General features: G+C 36.7%; 1 protein-coding gene and 1 non-coding gene across 4 annotated transcripts in view; one reads left to right on the forward strand and one right to left on the reverse strand.

The window, feature by feature from the left end:
• LOC145260470 (venom allergen 5-like) overlaps positions 1–19,157 on the reverse strand; it is an 89,069-nt gene that overhangs the window by 39,203 nt on the left and 30,709 nt on the right. For all 3 annotated transcript variants that reach the window (XM_080118559.1, XM_080118560.1, XM_080118558.1), the window contains one exon: positions 14,818–14,899. In XM_080118559.1, the coding sequence (XP_079974685.1) occupies positions 14,818–14,899 (82 nt within the window). The remainder of the gene's footprint in view (positions 1–14,817; positions 14,900–19,157) is intronic.
• On the forward strand, positions 7,367–7,439 carry Trnar-acg (transfer RNA arginine (anticodon ACG)). The gene has a single exon. It is a non-coding gene; the product is annotated as a tRNA-Arg (tRNA).

Genomic DNA, 19,157 nt, shown 5'->3' on the forward strand with positions numbered 1-19,157 from the left:
GCGAAAAGTATAAAAGCTTATAACTTTTCTTTATTCGTTTTTAATTGGTGACGTGCAGGAATACAAAATAATAATATTATGAAAAAAAATTAAATTAATTAAAAAACTTTTTTTATAAGTACATAATTTTCGACCGATTCTTCAGTCTTCATCGGTGTAGTGAAAGTATCATAAATAATAATAATCGTAAATAATTGAATTCATTTAAAACATATCGCAAAAACAAAAACAAATATATATATTTGAGGAGTGTTCCAAGAGAGATTTTTTTATTCCGCCCGAATGGATCAGAGCGACTTACAAATAGCATTGTTATGATGACTGAATTTATGCATTCATGACCTGAAAGTGTCATCTTTCTGTTGCAGTGTGAAACTCTAAGAATAAACCCTAGTCATAGACGTGCGTCAGAAGCAGAGATGCGTCATTGCATTCCCGGCAAAAATGTACTGGGAATGGCGGTGACTATGTAGAAAAATAAATCCTGGAGCACGAAAAGTCGCTAGTTTTAATGGTACAGCTGCCATCTCCGTAGTTCTTCAATTCTTCAGTTAAAACAAATATAAAAGGCGTTACTTTTTAGAATGACACTATTATAATAACAGAACGCGTTCGAGGCGCCTATGCACAGGCGTCGTTCATCTCTGGCAAAATTGCATTTAGAATGGTGGTGACTAAAATACTAAAAAAGAGAAGAGGCTTTACTTGTGTGTGTGTGTGTGTGTGTGTTTGTGTGTATGTGTGTGTGTGTGTGTGTGTGTTAGAGTGAAAGGGCGCTGACCCTATTTGGGTTTAACCAGCTTCCTTCGAAGGAGGAAGTTCCATGGAAGTATGACATGCACAAGCGGTCCTCAGTCGCATATATATATATATATATATATATATATATATATATATATATATATATATATATATATATATATATATATATATATACATCTTATTTATGACATTCTAAATTTTACTGGGTTTATATAATTGAAAATTCAGTAATCGTTCACATACCAATAAGCTTTAAATCAAAATGAGATGACTTAAACTGTAAGCTACAAAATTATCATATTTCATAATTGAGCATTCATATATTGTTTTAACAAAATCAAGACATCAAGGAATAGACTGATAGCAACAAATAGTGTATTTCATCGTTAGTTACAATTGTTTGTAGACTATTTGGACAAATTCAAACATTATGTCGTTTGAAAATTTTCACAAGGACAGCCTTTCGTCAGACGTACAGAATAAAAACACTTTAACAATGAACAGAACAGAGTCCATTTTCCTAATGTGGAAAAAACATGGGAAAATATTTTACCTGCATCTCATCCTTCCAATTTTTTTTTAAAAAGATTTATATATTTACCTATTTTTGTATCTCTATTTAAAAAAATTTCAGTCGAATTATCATGCAACGTTACCACTGTTCACTTAATGTTTTACTAAAACTATTCATTAATTTCTTAAATTAAATTTTCTTTATTTCTTTATTTAATTTAAATTATTTTTTAATACGGATCAATCAACTAAGTCTTCAGCTATATTGTTTCGATTCTATGTTAGTTTCGTATCTGGAATCTGCTTTATTTATTTACAAAAATATCGGCTAATCTATTTTTGTAATTTCAAAAAGTGTTTTTTTTTAAAACTTATTCCATAAGGATTTTTTTTAAACATTACTCTATATTCAGTGCAGTCTCATTCTTCATTTAAAATAAAGGATCTAAATTAATTTTTAATTTTTTTTTTATATACTATCGATCCTACCACATAAGATTTACGATTACAGGATATATTAGACGTTGAAAAGGAGTTAACTCTGTATGTTAGAAAATTTTAAAGGTTTTGTTGAATTGTAAGTTACCAAAATCCTAATATGTATTCATAAATTTGAAAGGGAGGTAACTCAATAAGTTCGATTTTTAATGTTTTCGCAGAGTTCTAAGTTTGGCACATTCTTAATATGAATTTATGATTTATTTACTCTGAAACCACTTAAATCTAAGCTAACCTATTCAAATTATAAGTATATATATATATATATATATATATATATATATATATATATATATATATATATATATATATATATATATATATATAGAGAGAGAGAGAGAGAGAGAGAGAGAGAAAGAGGTTGGTACGAATAAGCACACTCAATATGAATAAAAACGTAAAACAATCCAAAATGCTCAGCGCGGAAAAAATCATCGTTGTCATGAACGTTGAGGATTTGTACCGTTATGGACGCATCTTAAATTTAAAAGCTGTATTAGCGGCGAAGCGAACATCTGTCTCTTCTACATGTTGTGTATTTTGGATTGTTTTACTTTTTTTTTATTCATGTAGAATTCGACTATTCGTACCAACAACCATCATCATCGTCATGAACATTGAGGATTTGTGCCGTTATGGTATCATCTTAAATTTAAAAGCTGTACAAGCAGCGAAGCAAATGACAGTCTCTTCTACGTGCTGCGTGTATTGGATTGTTTTACTTTTTTTTTTATTCATATTAAATTCACTTATTCGTACTATACATCATCGTCATCTTAAACGCTTCTTGATGTATATTCTACATGTACGTGTATGTGTACGTGTGTATATGCATATGTATGTACATGCGTATATGTATACGTGTATGTGTGTATGCGCATATTGGCATGTGTGTTTGTGTGTGTGCTTGTGTATGTGTGTTTGCGTGCATCTGTATGTATACTTGTATGCGTACGTGCATGTGTTTATTTCCATGTGTATGCGGGATGGAGAGGGCTCCGGAAAGCCGTGGTGAAGGCAACCCCTCTAGGAGAAGCAAATGTCTGATTAAAAAAAAAACATAAAGCGGGAGACCAGTACCCGCATTAAGCTGGTCTGCGGTTTGACTTGTTGCTGGCTATCTTGCTCTTGCTTGTTGCTGGATCTCAACGTTTTGAACAGAGAGAGAGAGAGAGAGACAGAGAGAGAGAGAGAGAGAGAGAGAGAGAGACTTAGCTGTCGTACAAAGCTAAAACTCTGTAATATCATCTTTGTATAGATACTCCCTCAGATATTTGTCTATAAAAAATAGTCCTGTGACGATGGAAAAGTTGTGACGCGTGTAGGCCTGAAATGCTGGAAGCGCGTGATAATTGATCTGCCATCATTAGATGTATCTATGTATATATGTATGTATATATGCCTGAATATGTGTATGTATGTTTATATACGTACATGTGTATGCATATGTATGTATATCTATGTGTATATGTATGTATATATGTATGTGTGTGTATATGTTTATGTGTGTTTGTATGTATATACGTATATATATATGTTTGTGTATGTATGTATGTGTATGTGTATATATGCATATATATGTATGTGTGTATATGCATATATATGTGTATGTGTAAAGATGCATATATATATATGTATAGATGCATATATATGTATGTGTATGTATATGTAGATAAATGTATGTGTATGTATATGTGTATATATGTGTACGTATATATATGTGTATATGTGTATATATGTGTGTATGTATTTGTATATGTGTGTCTTTATGTGTATGTATATATATATATGTATATGTGTATGCATGCATGTGTGTATGTATATGTATGTATGTGTATGTGCGTGCATTATGTATTGTGTATGTATATATGTATATATGTGTGTATGTTTATAGATATGTATTTGTGTATGTGTATGTATGTGTATGTATGCGTTTATGTATATATATATATGTATGTATGCTAATGACCGTCTTCAGTGTCATGTCTGCTTGAGCGTGTGAATTCGCTGGCAGGACTAAAAAAGTAATCTTCGGGCTCACGGATTTTCAGCGACTGAGGGAGTGGCACTCGTCTAACAAGACGTTGCAATCATATATATATATATATATATATATATATATATATATATATATATAGTAAGTTATAAAATGTATATGGCGATTAAGCTACACTGAATATTCCGTGTTTCATCCACTCTAGGACTCTTTAGGCTTATGCGCGAATTCTGTGGTTATTGGTCGTTTTTATATGCGCATCTTCTATTGAGATTTTAGTTAGCTAATCAGATTTCTAGTATCCACCGCGCCCTTCCTATCAGCCAATGAGCATGCATTTATCGGACAAAGACCTATTTGACCTCTGGTTGACCTGATCCTTTGTGTGTGCTCTATTTAGCCTGGATATTTAGTTTCTTGATCTGTTTTAAATCTATGTTACTGTTTTTTTTTTGTTTTTTATGTTAGTTTATATATAAATATATATATATATGTGTACACACATATATGCACATATATATATATACTTATATATATATACATACATATATATGTGATCGTTTATGTATATTCATGTTTATTTAATTTGTTTATTTTCTATTGTTTTTGTAAGTTTTAAAACTATTTTGTATCGCTATCCTAGAGTAAATTTTATCTTGTGAACACAGTTCTTTGCTATTTCTCTTCTACAGTTGAATAGATGTTGGGGTTCTTTAAAGTACAGGATGGAAAATTTTTCATGAATATGTATACGGCATAATCACGCTGAAACACAGGTTCTCGTTAGATCACCGAAGATAAGAAACGTTGAGCCTGGTCAGTACCAGATGGGTGATCAATTTGGGAATTCCAGGCCATCAGACACTGTATGTAGGAGGACGTTGACACCTTCATGCAAGAGTTGCAAAAGCCTAACGTCGTCATCTCCCTTGACACGGATATACATGCTACTGGGGACCGCTTGTGAATTTCATACTCCAATGAAAACTTCCTCCTTTTGGGAGACGCCGGTTAAACCCGCATAGGGTTAGTACCGTTTCTATTTCATACATGCGACTGAGGACGATACTTACATGCATACATACATTAGTGGCCTGGCAAGGCCACAGTGGTGACAACAAAGCAAAAAATCCTATTCGGATTAAAAAAAAATTATTATTATATATAGAGTATATTAATTGTATTTCTAAATATTCAATTAATATACTCTATATATAATTATAAAAACAAAAATCCGCCCAGCTAATTCATTATAAGCCACCACGTGACCATTATAATATATATATATATATATATATATATATATATATATATATATATATATATATATATATATATATATATAAGGAAAAGAGGAAAAACATAATTTCTACGACGTGCCTGAGGATGATCGAGGTATCTCTGTCGAAAGCGCTCGCTATGGATCCAACTTATACAATTTTGAAAAAAAAAACACAAAGGAAACTATTCGGAGATTGGAGAAGATGAAAAGGATGATAATAAAACAGAAGAATTCCGTGCTCTTCAATAACATTTGTTTGAATATATATATATATATATATACATGATGATGATTGCAACGTCTTGTCAGACGAGTGCCACTCCCTCAGACATTTAAAATCCATGATTCCAAATGTCTGAGGGAGTATCTATACAAATATGATGTTACAGAGTCTTAGCTTTGTACGACAGCTAAGTCTCTCTCTCGGTTCAAAATGTTGAGATCCAGCAACAAGCAAGAGCAAGATAGCCAGCAACAAATTAAACTGCAGATCAGCTTAATGCGGGTACTGGTCTTCCGCTTTATGTTTTTTAAATCAGAGATTTGCTTCTCCTAGAAAGGCTGCCTTCACCACGGCTTACGGGAGCCCTCCTTACCCCAATACACATATACACACACACACAAATACACACGGTGCTAGTTAGCCGTTGACCCAGAAAAAGGGTTCATTCGCCCTTTGGAAGGTCTTGTTTTTAATCCTCCAGGGAGACTAGCCGCCCTCCTCACCAAACAAGTCTGGTGGGGGAACCAGTTTAGTCGCCGGTGACCCAACCATGAGGCAGGTAGTACTGGGTTACATGGTACCAGTAGAATATGACATGACCTGACACATATGATGATTGCAACGTCTTGTCAGACGAGTGCCACTCCCTCAGACATTTAAAATCCATGAGCCCAAATACCTAAGGGAGTATCTATACAAAGATGATGTTACAGAGTCTTAGCTTTGTACGACAGCTAAGACTCTCTCTCGGTTCAAAATGTTGAGATCCAGCAACAAGCAAGAGCAAGATAGCCAGCAACAAATTGAACTGCAGACCAGCTTAATGCGGGTAATGGTCTTCCGCTTTATAGTTTTTTTAAATCAGAGATTTGCTTCTCCTAGAAAGGTTGCCTTCACCACGGCTTACGGGAGCCCTCCCCACCCCAATACACATATACACACACACACACACAAATATACACGGTGCTAGTTGGCCGTTGACCCAGAAAAAGAGTTCATTCGCCTTTTGGAAGGTCTTGTTTTTAATCCTTCAGGGAGACTAGCCGCCCTCCTCACCAAACAAGTCTGGTGGGGGAACCAGTTTAGTCGCCAGTGACCCGACCATGAGGCAGGTAGTATTGGATTACATGGTACCAGTAGCATATGACATGACCTGACATGGAAACATACATACATGCATACATACATACATACATACATACATACATCTTTGTATTTCAACTCCTTTTAAAATGCAGCATCCTTTTTTTTTTTACACAGTGATCACCACTTATCAAGGCCCGGAAGCCACTCATGGATAAGGGTTATTGCAAGTACATTACGTTAGTGTGGAGATTTTATGAAGTGTTTACTTAAGGGGGCGGTTTATTAGGAATTTGTTAACATTTGACTTGAAGACATCCAAGTTGTAGTCCGGTGGGAAGCAGGCAGACGGAACAGAGTTCCACAGGCGTGCAGTTCTAAGAAAGAAGCTTTGTTCATGGAATCCGCGTTTTGATTTAGGCACAGATATAGAGTGGGGGAAATTTTTCACAGTGGATTCAGCTAGATGGGTGTTTTTCGTGAAAGATTGGCGAGGGGGGGGGCAGAGATTGGAGTTCAGATTCTTGTTACAACGAAAACAAAATTTTCTGTAAAATGTTGCCAATAATATTTATGTATAAAATATATTATAATTACGAGCTGCTTGTCATTGAGCAAATTTTGATAAACACCAAAGTTTCAGTCGATTTACATCCAGGAAGTTACAGCTTTATAATTATCTATTCTATACTATTACCAAAATCCTTAATGTTTATTTATTTTTTTATTTATTTATTTATTTTTTTTTTATTTATATGTGTGTATGTATATATACAAATAAAACTTTCGAACGGATGCACCGAATCGAAAAATATTTTTTTCCCATGAAAAGTGTGAGTCTCTAGATTGTCCTTATCTATATATGGTTCGTAACGAACAACGCCGAGTCACACAAAAAGCCCGAAATAAGGTTTTTTGGACCATTTCGCGCAATTGTCAAAAAAGTTACCACAACAGAATTTAGCACTGTCTGTATACAGTCGCGGTAACATCTTTCGGCATATGTGCGGGACTTGTGGCGCAATGGATAACGCGTCTGACTACGGATCAGAAGATTCCAGGTTCGAATCCTGGCAAGTTCGTAATAATTTTAACCATCATTTCATCCAACGTTTACTAATTATACTTACCCTTAGAGTATTTTTTGTTTTTTGAGTGATATTGTGTTGTGCCTATGGGAATTTCCCATACCCCGAGTTCACAGGGTAAGCGTTGATGGTAAGATGATATTGAGTGTACTTAATGTTGAGTGTACTTGATATTGAATGTATTCGATTTTGTGTTTGACTCGGCGTTATGTGTACAGACGCGGCGCAGCTGCTAGTTGTACATATATTAAGCTTGTCTTTTATTGATGGTAAATCACGTCGGTTACATGTGGTCATTACGCATTAATACGCTCATTCCAGCGTTCACGTGTTCTTTCTCAAGTCTAAGTTGTGCACACCAGTCAGAGTTGCTTTATTTATGGCGGTAAGCTAAAGCGATATTCACCACTTGATTCGCTTCCAAAGTATTATGTCCGTCGCGGATTTTAGGCTTCCACTTTAGTTTTACTCCTTCTATTTGTGTTGCTCACGCGCGTTTGTAGATCGATCATTCAGACACCATGTTTTGTTAGGTTTATACACAATTTCCCCTTTCACGTTTTCTACGAGATGTACACATCAGAAAGGAAGCAAATCACATCGGCACAAAATGTCTCGTAGTAATGATATAACATATAGTTGTATTGTTGAATCAATAAATCTGAGGGGGTGAAAGGGTCCATATCTTACGTAAGTGATATATTGTTATGTTAAAATATATCTGATACTCATGAAACGGAAGTATTATAACGTTTTCATAAGTGATCTGTATCTCGCAATGATTTTAGCCATTCGAGTGCTAAAACGGAATCTAAAAAAAAATCACTATTAAGCTCGTATTTTATTGATGGCAAAGCACGTCGGTTACACGTAGTCAGTAAGCATAAATACTCTCGATTCAGCATGCAACTGTTCTTTTTCACAACCAGGCTGTGAACACTAGGCAGAGAAAGGCTCTTCTATGGCGGCGATAAAGTAAGCCAAGACTATTTCGACCACTCGATCCAAAATTTAGCGCATCGTAAATCCATAATTGTGACCCCATTTTTTGTTAGGTTTTCGCCAGTGAAAAGACAAGTCGATGCGCCTGATTTACTAGCGGTCTTCTCTTTTCACGTCCTCTACGAAATGCACACATCACAAGGGAAGTATCCCACATCGGTACACGATGTTTAGTAATAATAATATAACAGATAGTTGGATTGTTGAACCAATAAATGTGCTGGGTGAAGGGGTTCATACCTTACCCTAGTGATATTTGTTATGTTAAATATATATTTGATACCCATACAGCGCTCGGGGGAAAAAAAACGAACATATTTCTCATTTCTGCGACTTGTCTTCCTTGTTGACTGCTAACACATTTTATTTTATTGAACATTTATTCGGCCCAAAACAAGACATATTGCTCCTGAGACGTAAGAGTTACGCCGCAAGATGTTTGTTCACATCACATTTATATATCTGCATGTTAGCGCAATCGGAGAAACGGGGAATAGGGAGGGAAAATTATTACGGAAATATTTGTAGCCTTTTTTTTATTAGTGATCTGTATCGCTCAATAACCTTAGCCACTCGAGTGCTAAAACGGACTCTGAAAATATCTGGCAAATCACATCGGTTACACGTAGTCAATACTGTTCCAGCGGGCAGTTTTTCTTTCTCACATCTACGTTGTGCACACCAGACAGAAAAAGGCTCTTCTATAGCAGTGATAAGGTAAGCCAAGGCTATTTCCACTACTCGATCCAGGTTCTAGCGCGTCATGTCCGCCACAATTTTATTTTGATTCACGTTTAGTTTAACTTCTTCCATTTGTATTGCTAACGCCTGTTTGTAAATTCCTTACTCAGACACCTTGTTTTGTTAGGTTTTCGTAAGCGAAAAGACACGACGATCCGTTTAGGTTTAGACCTTCGCCTTTTCATGTTTTTTCAGTGATAATAACATAACAGATAGTTATACTGTTGAACCACTAAATGAACAGAACGAGGTATCTTGTACTTTTAATATGTACTAGAAGAGCTAGTGTCCACGCGTTTACCGGGGAAAATAGAAAATATTAAAGTATTAAGCTAACGTGTTCTTTTCTAAAAATACAGTATATAGTAATACAATATATTATATAAACATAAAAGTTCTACTTCAATAACCGATAACAGAAAAGATAATGTATAGTACACTGCGCTTAAACCATAATTCTATGGTAAAAAGTAATATATATATATATATATATATATATATATATATATATATATATATATATATTTTTACAAAGGCATCACCACATTATCAAGGCCCAGAGGCCACTCAAGGATAAGGGTTAAAGAGTGTACAGTAGAAGTTGGTCAATATAGTAATCATTAGTAATGAAAATTTGGTAAATTTAATAACTTATATGGAACGGCTCATCAAGAACTTATTTACCTTAGACTTGAACACAACCATATTGTAGTCAGCCGGAAAGCAGGAAAACGGAAGACAATTCCACAGGCGTGCAGTTCTAAGAAAGAAGCTTTGTTCATGGAATCTATGTTTAGGTTTAGGCACAGATAAAGAGTGGGGGAAATTATTGATAGTGTTTACAGCTAGACGAGTGTTTCTTGTGAAAGTTTGGCGAGGGGGGACCATAGATTGAAGCTCAGTTGAACACTTTCCATGAAAATAACGATACATCAGAGACAAACTCGCAACATCTCTTCTGTGAGATAGAGGTTGTAAGGAGGAGAAAAGGACATCTCCTACGAGGCTACGAAGTTTATTTTGAACTCTATCAAGGCAGGACAAGTCCTTTCTAGCAACTCCTGCCCAGATGTGGCAACAGTATTCCATCCTTGGACGTACCTGGCTCTTATATAGATAGAGAATAGCATCAGCAGTGAGATATCTACTGGATCGATAGAAAGATCCCACCATTTTTCTAGCGGCCTTGGCAACAGATTTGATATACGTGTTCCATTTAAGATCAGGAGTAATGGTCAAGCCCAGAAGCTTGTCAAAACTTGAGGCCTCCTGAAGACGAGAGCCATTCATTTCAATTGATGACAAATGTGGATTAAAATGTTGATGATGTAAAGAGAGAAGCTTGGTTTTAGATGCATTAAAAGTAACCAGCCACTCCTTTCCCCATTGTACTACATGCTCAAGATCAGAGGAGAGAGAATTGGAGAGAACTTGGTCGTTTACTGTCTTAGATGTGGTACCATAAATGGTAGTGTCGTCAGCATAAATGTCTACAAATGATGTAAGGATATGATTTGGAAGATCATTAATGTAGATCAGGAAAAGAGTTGGGCCCAGGATGGATCCCTGAGGGACACCGGCATTAATACTGTGAGCTTCTGATTTTTGCCCCTCAACTACTACTCTTATGAACCTATCAGAAAGAAATGATTTAATAATTGAGAAGACTTTTCCAGCTATACCATAGCTAGCGATCTTATGAAGTAAACCTTTATGCCATACCCTATCAAAGGCTTTAGATATGTCAAGAGCAATTGCCCTAGAAAGATTGCCACCGTCGAGAGATTTGCTAATCCTATGCGATATAACTGTAAGGACATCTGCTGTAGATCTAGCAGAACGGAAACCATATTGAGTGTCACTAAGAAGGTTATTTTTGTTGAGATGTTTGATTACTTCTGTATTTAACACAGATTCTAGCAACTTACTCATGACGCACAGGAGACTTATTGGCCTGTACTGAGAGGGGGATGAGCGATCACCTGAATTCTTAAATACAGGGCATACTGATGAGATTTTCCAGGGAGATGGGAAACTATTCTCCTTAAGACAACGTTTAAACAGTTTTGTAAGTATGGGCGCTAGTTCAGGTTGAAGTTTTTTGAGTACTATAATTGGAATACCATCAGGGCCAGTTGCTTTACTGGAATCAAGGTTTTTGATTAGCTTGGCAACATCACGTACAGATATACGTATATCACATAGCGTGTTTTCTGATACAGGAGGAAATATTGGGGGTTGGCGGTCTTGGTCGCAAAGGGTAGAATTAGCTGCAAAGTTCTTGACAAAGAGTTTGGCTTTGTCTGATGCTGACGAGATTACCTCAGGTCCATTGATAATAGTTGGGATGGAGCACACGCTTCTGTTCAGGATTCTGTTTGCTATTTGCCAAAACTGGTGGGAACCAAGCCGCTGCTCAGCTACTTTGGACTTAACAGATTGAGCATACAACTCTCTTGCGTTCCTTATAACTTTCTTACAATGGTTGCTGGCAGTCCTGAAAACGGCTTTAGTTTCCATACATCTATTACGTTTGAAGCAGTGGAAAAAGTGATTTCTGTGCGCAATGGCAGCAGCACATTCTGGAGAGAACCATGGCTGGCTGTTAGGTTTTTGCTGAAACTTTTTAGAGGGTATGAAATGGTCAATACCTACAATTAACCATTCAGTTAGGTCTAATACTATAGAGGACACATCCTTTTTAAACATGGAATGCAGAGGTAGATCAGATATAAATGTACGGAAGCTATCCCAGTCAGCCTTAGTGTATCGATATACTGTACGATGAAGTGGTACGTCTGGGGACTTATTACATTTCATTTTTATCTTAATTGATACAACAGAGTGGTCGGAAGATCCAAGAGGCGACAGAACAGAAACTGAACATAGTTCAGGGCAAGTTGTGAGAAAAAGGTCTAGTAGGCTCGCATACTGGCCGTCATTATCGGGCACACGGGTAGGTTCCTGAACAATCTGAGTGAGGTCATAGGCAATGGAGAAATCATGACAGAACCTCCCCTCATCATCGGTCTTGTTTGAGTGGGTCAACCATTCGACGTTGTGAACATTGAAGTCTCCACATACGTGAATGTTAGCTGAAGGATAAGTAGAAAGGACTTGGTCAATTTTCTCAGATATGCTTTGAAAGATAGTAACTCCGCTTTTGTGGGGGCGATAGAGAGTAAATATAAATGCAGTAGTGTGAGCTAAAGCAACCCGGAAGCACATATAGGGTAAGTTAGGATCTTCCCTGGAGATGTCCCTCCCACATGGAAAGCTATCTTTAATATAGGCACATATTCCATGCCCATGGCGATCTTGGGGGTCAGATTTAGAAGTTAAGTTAGAGTATCCTGTAATTGCAAACTCATCTAGGGAAATAGCCTGTCCAATGCCAGTTTCACTTAAAAATAAAAGGTCTGGTTTAGTCTCCTGTAATTGGGTTTCAACCTCTGGAAGGTTAGAACGTAGACCCCTGATGTTGGAGAAGGAGACATGGTAGTAGGGGTCTACGTTGGAAGTTGGAGAACCGGGTTTAATCGTGTATTTTTTCTTGAAACTTGTCATGATGAAATTTTGGAATTTGTGGACTAGGTCGACAGATTTACTTAGAGCAGGACAGAGAGGGGAAACTAAGAGAGAAAAAGAAACGAAGAATTTTTTTTTTTTTTTGTACCACATGATAAGGTAAAGCCGTAACAATTACCCACTAGTATGGCATCGAGAGGCCCCACCAGAAGCTACTGCATGGTCCAGATTCCATTCACCAAATGGCAATACAGCAGCCCCAGTACTTTGCACCTGCTGATAGGACAGCCTCCTTAGTGGTTAATCCAAGGTTCGGGTCCCTGGCTATCAGGCGGATAACGTCAGCCCAGACAAAACGTTTACCTCCAGCACCCTTACTAGTGACATGGCTACAAGGATAGACATAGAAACATATATATATATATAATATAGCTGACGGATGTTTATTTAAATACACATTCGGACAGTTTAATTTCGGCCACCGATTCCGTAGTCAGGGGGTAGGACTGCCGACTGTCATCACGACGGTTCTAGGTTCGATCCTCGTCTTGGGAGAGGTTTTAGTCTAGCGGCACTGATGAGTTGTGAAACAACGAAACAGGTCTGTATGTCGATGACTAAAATATATTTTATATATATATATATATATACCTAAAATAAAAAAATATTGTAAAATCAACGAATATTTAAACCGTGAGACGAGTTAGAGGCAGACAGTGACAGGTATGAATAGTTTGGCTGGTTAAAATCACATTACTATTAGGTATGGAATCGTAAGAAAAACACGTTTTAAATGGGTAAATATGCTATCATTTCCTCGATGACGAATGCTTCATTGGATCAAGTTCAATGACCATAAGTAATGTATGTTGTTGCCTTATGTGAAATTTATTTAAATAAGCATATATATAAATAAAAGTATTAGTTTAAAAACATAATTATGTTTTCGCAACTTTTAAATAGAAAAAAAAACGTACGGGAAACATTCTAAAGTCTTCAATAAAGTTTTGTATATCTTTCACATTTCAAGAATCTGAGTATGCACTTTTACGAAAGGAATAATATTATAAACATTCTTTTTAAATAAAATATTCTTCTAACACGAAAAAACTTTTGACTCTAAATTTTATACATTTAATGCAATTAAACGACTTAGTCAAATGTAACACCTTTGTAACATGTAGAAATTCTTAACTAGTAGCATTAACCGCAAAATCATCCACAGAGAATATTTCGAAGTGCGAATTATCGCCCATTACTTGCTTTCTTTCATTCAAGATTTACTAACAGTAGCGTTTTCTCATGTTTTTTTTCTTTATAAACAAAAGCAAAGGTTCATTTATAATTTGGATATCGATAGATCATTAACCTATTCATTCCCTTTTTATACTTACACCTTTCTTCGATCATATAAAAATCGAAACCAGATTCTTTTCGGGCTTACATATATAACTAAGAAAAACGTTGTGGTTACAGAACGTAGAAATATTTCATATTAATTGGATTTTTATTTTACTACTGTTCTTATCTTTGCATAAGAGCCCTTTGTGTGGTAGATGAAGTGCTTGGTAAAATTCAGTTGTAAGTTACACTCTTCTGGAGGTTCAATCATCAATAGTGGGCGACACTAAAAATACAATTGCGAATTATTTAGGATTTCTAGCCAGTCGTGGCTGACGGAATGAGAGCATGCTACCTCAGTGGACTTAATAAAGGAACCCGTTCGAATTTTCATGCAGATTCCTGATTTCAAAAGAAAATTCTCGAGTTCAAAAGAAAGATTTCCGAGTTCGACAGAAAGATTCCCGAGTTCTGCAAGAGACACCTGAAAAGGAATGGAGATCACATTGACCGAAACGTTTTGGAAATAACCCTCAAGATGAGAACAGTAGTCCGAAGAATCCAATTAATACGAATACTCAACCCTTATCTCAAAAATTAAGAAAAGTAGGAACATTTTCCAAACAAATTTTAACATACTAGATCCTGAGCGCTTCCTGGTTAGTACAGTGAGTTTTATAAATAAAACATAGCTCATCAGATACGTTCCTGAAATCAACAAAATGAATAAAAAATTCAATCCAATTGGAATAAAACTTACCACCAGAAATATAATTTGGAGATCTCGAAATACAAGCGGTATGACCCACAAATCCGAGATACTTAGTCGGGCAAGTTGAATCCTAAAAAAGAGACGTAGACGAGATGCGTCATTAAAAAAAAGGAAGTAAAAAAAAAAGAAGAAAAATGACGTTTCCTGACTGAAATTAAATTTAATCAAGAGTTATAATAAAATTAAAATAAAAGAAAAACAAATATAATCTGGTGTACACCGCCCTATGATCAGATACTAAAAACTAAACTTAGCAAAAAATTAATTAAAATTAATTAAAAACCACTTCTCCGTAACCAACCCCTTGCACAAAATTGTCAATAAAAATAATCTAAAATTGACCCACATTTTTTACAAAACCTTATCAAGGATAACAAAATACTAAAGAGGGGAGATATAATAAAATAATAAAAAGTGGTTTATATTATAACGAATTGGGACCCTACGATTAGCTATCGAGTACGTTAGCAAGTTTAACTATGCAGTTCGCAGAGCTAAGCCGAAAAAGAAATAAATTCCAAAATTTCATCATGACAAGTTTCAAGAAAAAATACACGATTAAACCCGGTTCTCCAACTTCCAACGTAGACCCCTACTACCATGTCTCCTTCTCCAACATCAGGGGTCTACGTTCTAACCTTCCAGAGGTTGAAACCCAATTACAGGAGACTAAACCAGACCTTTTATTTTTAAGTGAAACTGGCATTGGACAGGCTATTTCCCTTGATGAGTTTGCAATTACAGGATACTCTAACTTAACTTCTAAATCTGACCCCCAAGATCGCCATGGGCATGGAATATGTGCCTATATTAAAGATAGCTTTCCATGTGGGAGGGACATCTCCAGGGAAGATCCTAACTTACCTTATATGTGCTTCCGGGTTGCTTTAGCTCACACTACTGCATTTATATTTACTCTCTATCGCCCCCACAACAGCGGAGTTACTATCTTTCAAAGCATATCTGAGAAAATTGACCAAGTCCTTTCTACTTATCCTGCAGCTAACATTCACGTATGTGGAGACTTCAATGTTCACAACGTCGAATGGTTGACCCACTCAAACAAGACCGATGATGAGGGGAGGTTCTGTCATGATTTCTCCATTGCCTATGACCTCACTCAGATTGTTCAGGAACCTACCCGTGTGCCCGATAATGACGGCCAGTATGCGAGCCTACTAGACCTTTTTCTCACAACTTGCCCTGAACTATGTTCAGTTTCTGTTCTGTCGCCTCTTGGATCTTCCGACCACTCTGTTGTATCAATTAAGATAAAAATGAAATGTAATAAGTCCCCAGACGTACCTCTTCATCGTACAGTATATCGATACACTAAGGCTGACTGGGATAGCTTCCGTACATTTATATCTGATCTACCTCTGCATTCCATGTTTAAAAAGGATGTGTCCTCTATAGTATTAGACCTAACTGAATGGTTAATTGTAGGTATTGACCATTTCATACCCTCTAAAAAGTTTCAGCAAAAACCTAACAGCCAGCCATGGTTCTCTCCAGAATGTGCTGCTGCTATTGCGCACAGAAATCACTTTTTCCACTGCTTCAAACGTAATAGATGTATGGAAACTAAAGCCGTTTTCAGGACTGCCAGCAACCATTGTAAGAAAGTAATAAGGAACGCAAAAAAGTTGTATGCTCAATCTGTTAAGTCCAAAGTAGCTGAGCAGCGGCTTGGTTCCCACCAGTTTTGGCAAATAGCAAACAGAATCCTGAACAGAAGCGTGTGCTCCATCCCAACTATTATCAATGGATCTGAGGTAATCTCGTCAGCATCAGACAAAGCCAAACTCTTTGTCAAGAACTTTGCAGCTAATTCTACCCTTTGCGACCAAGACCGCCAACCCCCAATATTTCCTCTTGTATCAGAAAACACGCTATGTGATATACGTATATCTGTACGTGATGTTGCCAAACTAATCAAAAACCTTGATTCCAGTAAAGCAACTGGCCCTGATGGTATTCCAATCATAGTACTCAAAAAACTTCAACCTGAACTAGCGCCCATACTTACAAAACTGTTTAAACGTTGTCTTAAGGAGAATAGTTTCCCATCTCCCTGGAAAATCTCATCAGTATGCCCTGTATTTAAGAATTCAGGTGATCGCTCATCCCCCTCTCAGTACAGGCCAATAAGTCTCCTGTGCGTCATGAGTAAGTTGCTAGAATCTGTGTTAAATACAGAAGTAATCAAACATCTCAACAAAAATAACCTTCTTAGTGACACTCAATATGGTTTCCGTTCTGCTAGATCTACAGCAGATGTCCTTACAGTTATATCGCATAGGATTAGCAAATCTCTCGACGGTGGCAATCTTTCTAGGGCAATTGCTCTTGACATATCTAAAGCCTTTGATAGGGTATGGCATAAAGGTTTACTTCATAAGATCGCTAGCTATGGTATAGCTGGAAAAGTCTTCTCAATTATTAAATCATTTCTTTCTGATAGATTCATAAGAGTAGTAGTTGAGGGGCAAAAATCAGAAGCTCACAATATTAATGCCGGTGTCCCTCAGGGATCCATCCTGGGCCCAACTCTTTTCCTGATCTACATTAATGATCTTCCAAATCATATCCTTACATCATTTGTAGACATTTATGCTGACGACACTACCATTTATGGTACCACATCTAAGACAGTAAACGAGCAAGTTCTCTCCAATTCTCTCTCCTCTGATCTTGAGCACGTAGTACAATGGGGAAAGGAGTGGCTGGTTACTTTTAATGCATCTAAAACCAAGCTTCTCTCTTTACATCATCAACATTCTAATCCACATTTGTCATCAATTGAAATGAATGGCTCTCGTCTTCAGGAGGCCTCAAGTTTTGACAAGCTTCTGGGCTTGACCATTACTCCTGATCTTAAATGGAACACGTATATCAAATCTGTTGCCAAGGCCGCTGGAAAAATGGTGGGATCTTTCTATCGATCCAGTAGATATCTCACTGCTGATGCTATTCTCTATCTATATAAGAGCCAGGTACGTCCAAGGATGGAATACTGTTGCCACATCTGGGCAGGAGCTGCTAGAAAGAACTTGTCCTGCCTTGATAGAGTTCAAAATAGACTTCGTAGCCTCGTAGGAGATGTCCTTTTCTCCTCCTTGCAACCTCTATCTCACAGAAGAGATGTTGCGAGTTTGTCTCTGATGTATCGTTATTTTCATGGAAAGTGTTCAACTGAGCTTCAATCTATGGTCCCCCCTCGCCAAACTTTCACAAGAAACACTCGTCTAGCTGTAAACACTATCAATAATTTCCCCCACTCTTTATCTGTGCCTAAACCTAAACGTAGATTCCATGAACAAAGCTTCTTTCTTAGAACTGCACGCCTGTGGAATTGTCTTCCGTTTTCCTGCTTTCCGGCTGACTACAATATGGTTTTGTTCAAGTCTAAAGTAAATAAGTTCTTGATGAGCCGTTCCATATAAGTTATTAAATTTACCAAATTTTCATTGCTAATGATTACTATATTGACCAACTTCTACTGTACACTCTTTAACCCTTATCCTTGAGTGGCCTCTGGGCCTTGATAATGTGGTGATGCCTTTGTAAAAAAAAAAAAAAAAAAAAAAAAAAAATTATATTTAAAACAAATAATAAAAGGTTAAGTAAAGGCAAGTTGAATATTTTGGGAAAATAGAAAATAAACAATAAACAAATTGCAATCTACTTGAATTAATAATTTACGATAACAAAAATAGGTTAGAATAATAACAAAGGTTGAACTTGATTACGAAGTGGAAAGTTGACGGAATCAAGTTTCAGAATAAAGAAATATTTTGATTATATTATGTTTTTTTTTTTACACGGTGGTCACCACTTATCAAGGCCCGGAAGCCACTCAGGGATAAGGGTTATTGCAAGTACAGTACGTTAGTGTGGAGATTTGAAAGTGTTTACTTAAGGGGGCGGTTCATTAGGAATTTGTTAACGTTGGACTTGAAAACATCCAAGTTGTTATCAGGTGGGAAGCAGGCAGACGGAACAGAGTTCCACAGGCGTGCTGTGCTAAGAAAGAAGCTTTGTTCATGGAATCCACGTTTTGATTTAAGCACAGATAAAGAGTGGGGGAAATTTTCACAGTGGATTCAGCTAGACGGGTGTTTTTCGTGAAAGATGGCGACGGGGGACCAGAGATTGGAGTTCAGATGAGCACCTGCCATGGAAATAACGATAAAACAAGGATAGGCTCGCAACGTCTCTTCTGTGGGAGAGAGGTTGCAGGGTAGAGAAAAGGGCATCCTTCACTAAGCCACGAAGTCGATTTTGTACTCTGTCAAGGCAGGATAGGTTGTTTTTAGCAGCTCCTG

This window comes from Euprymna scolopes, chromosome 36 (genome assembly GCF_053919585.1).
Source record: "Euprymna scolopes isolate OS-2025 chromosome 36, ASM5391958v1, whole genome shotgun sequence".
NCBI lineage: Eukaryota > Metazoa > Mollusca > Cephalopoda > Sepiida > Sepiolidae > Euprymna > Euprymna scolopes.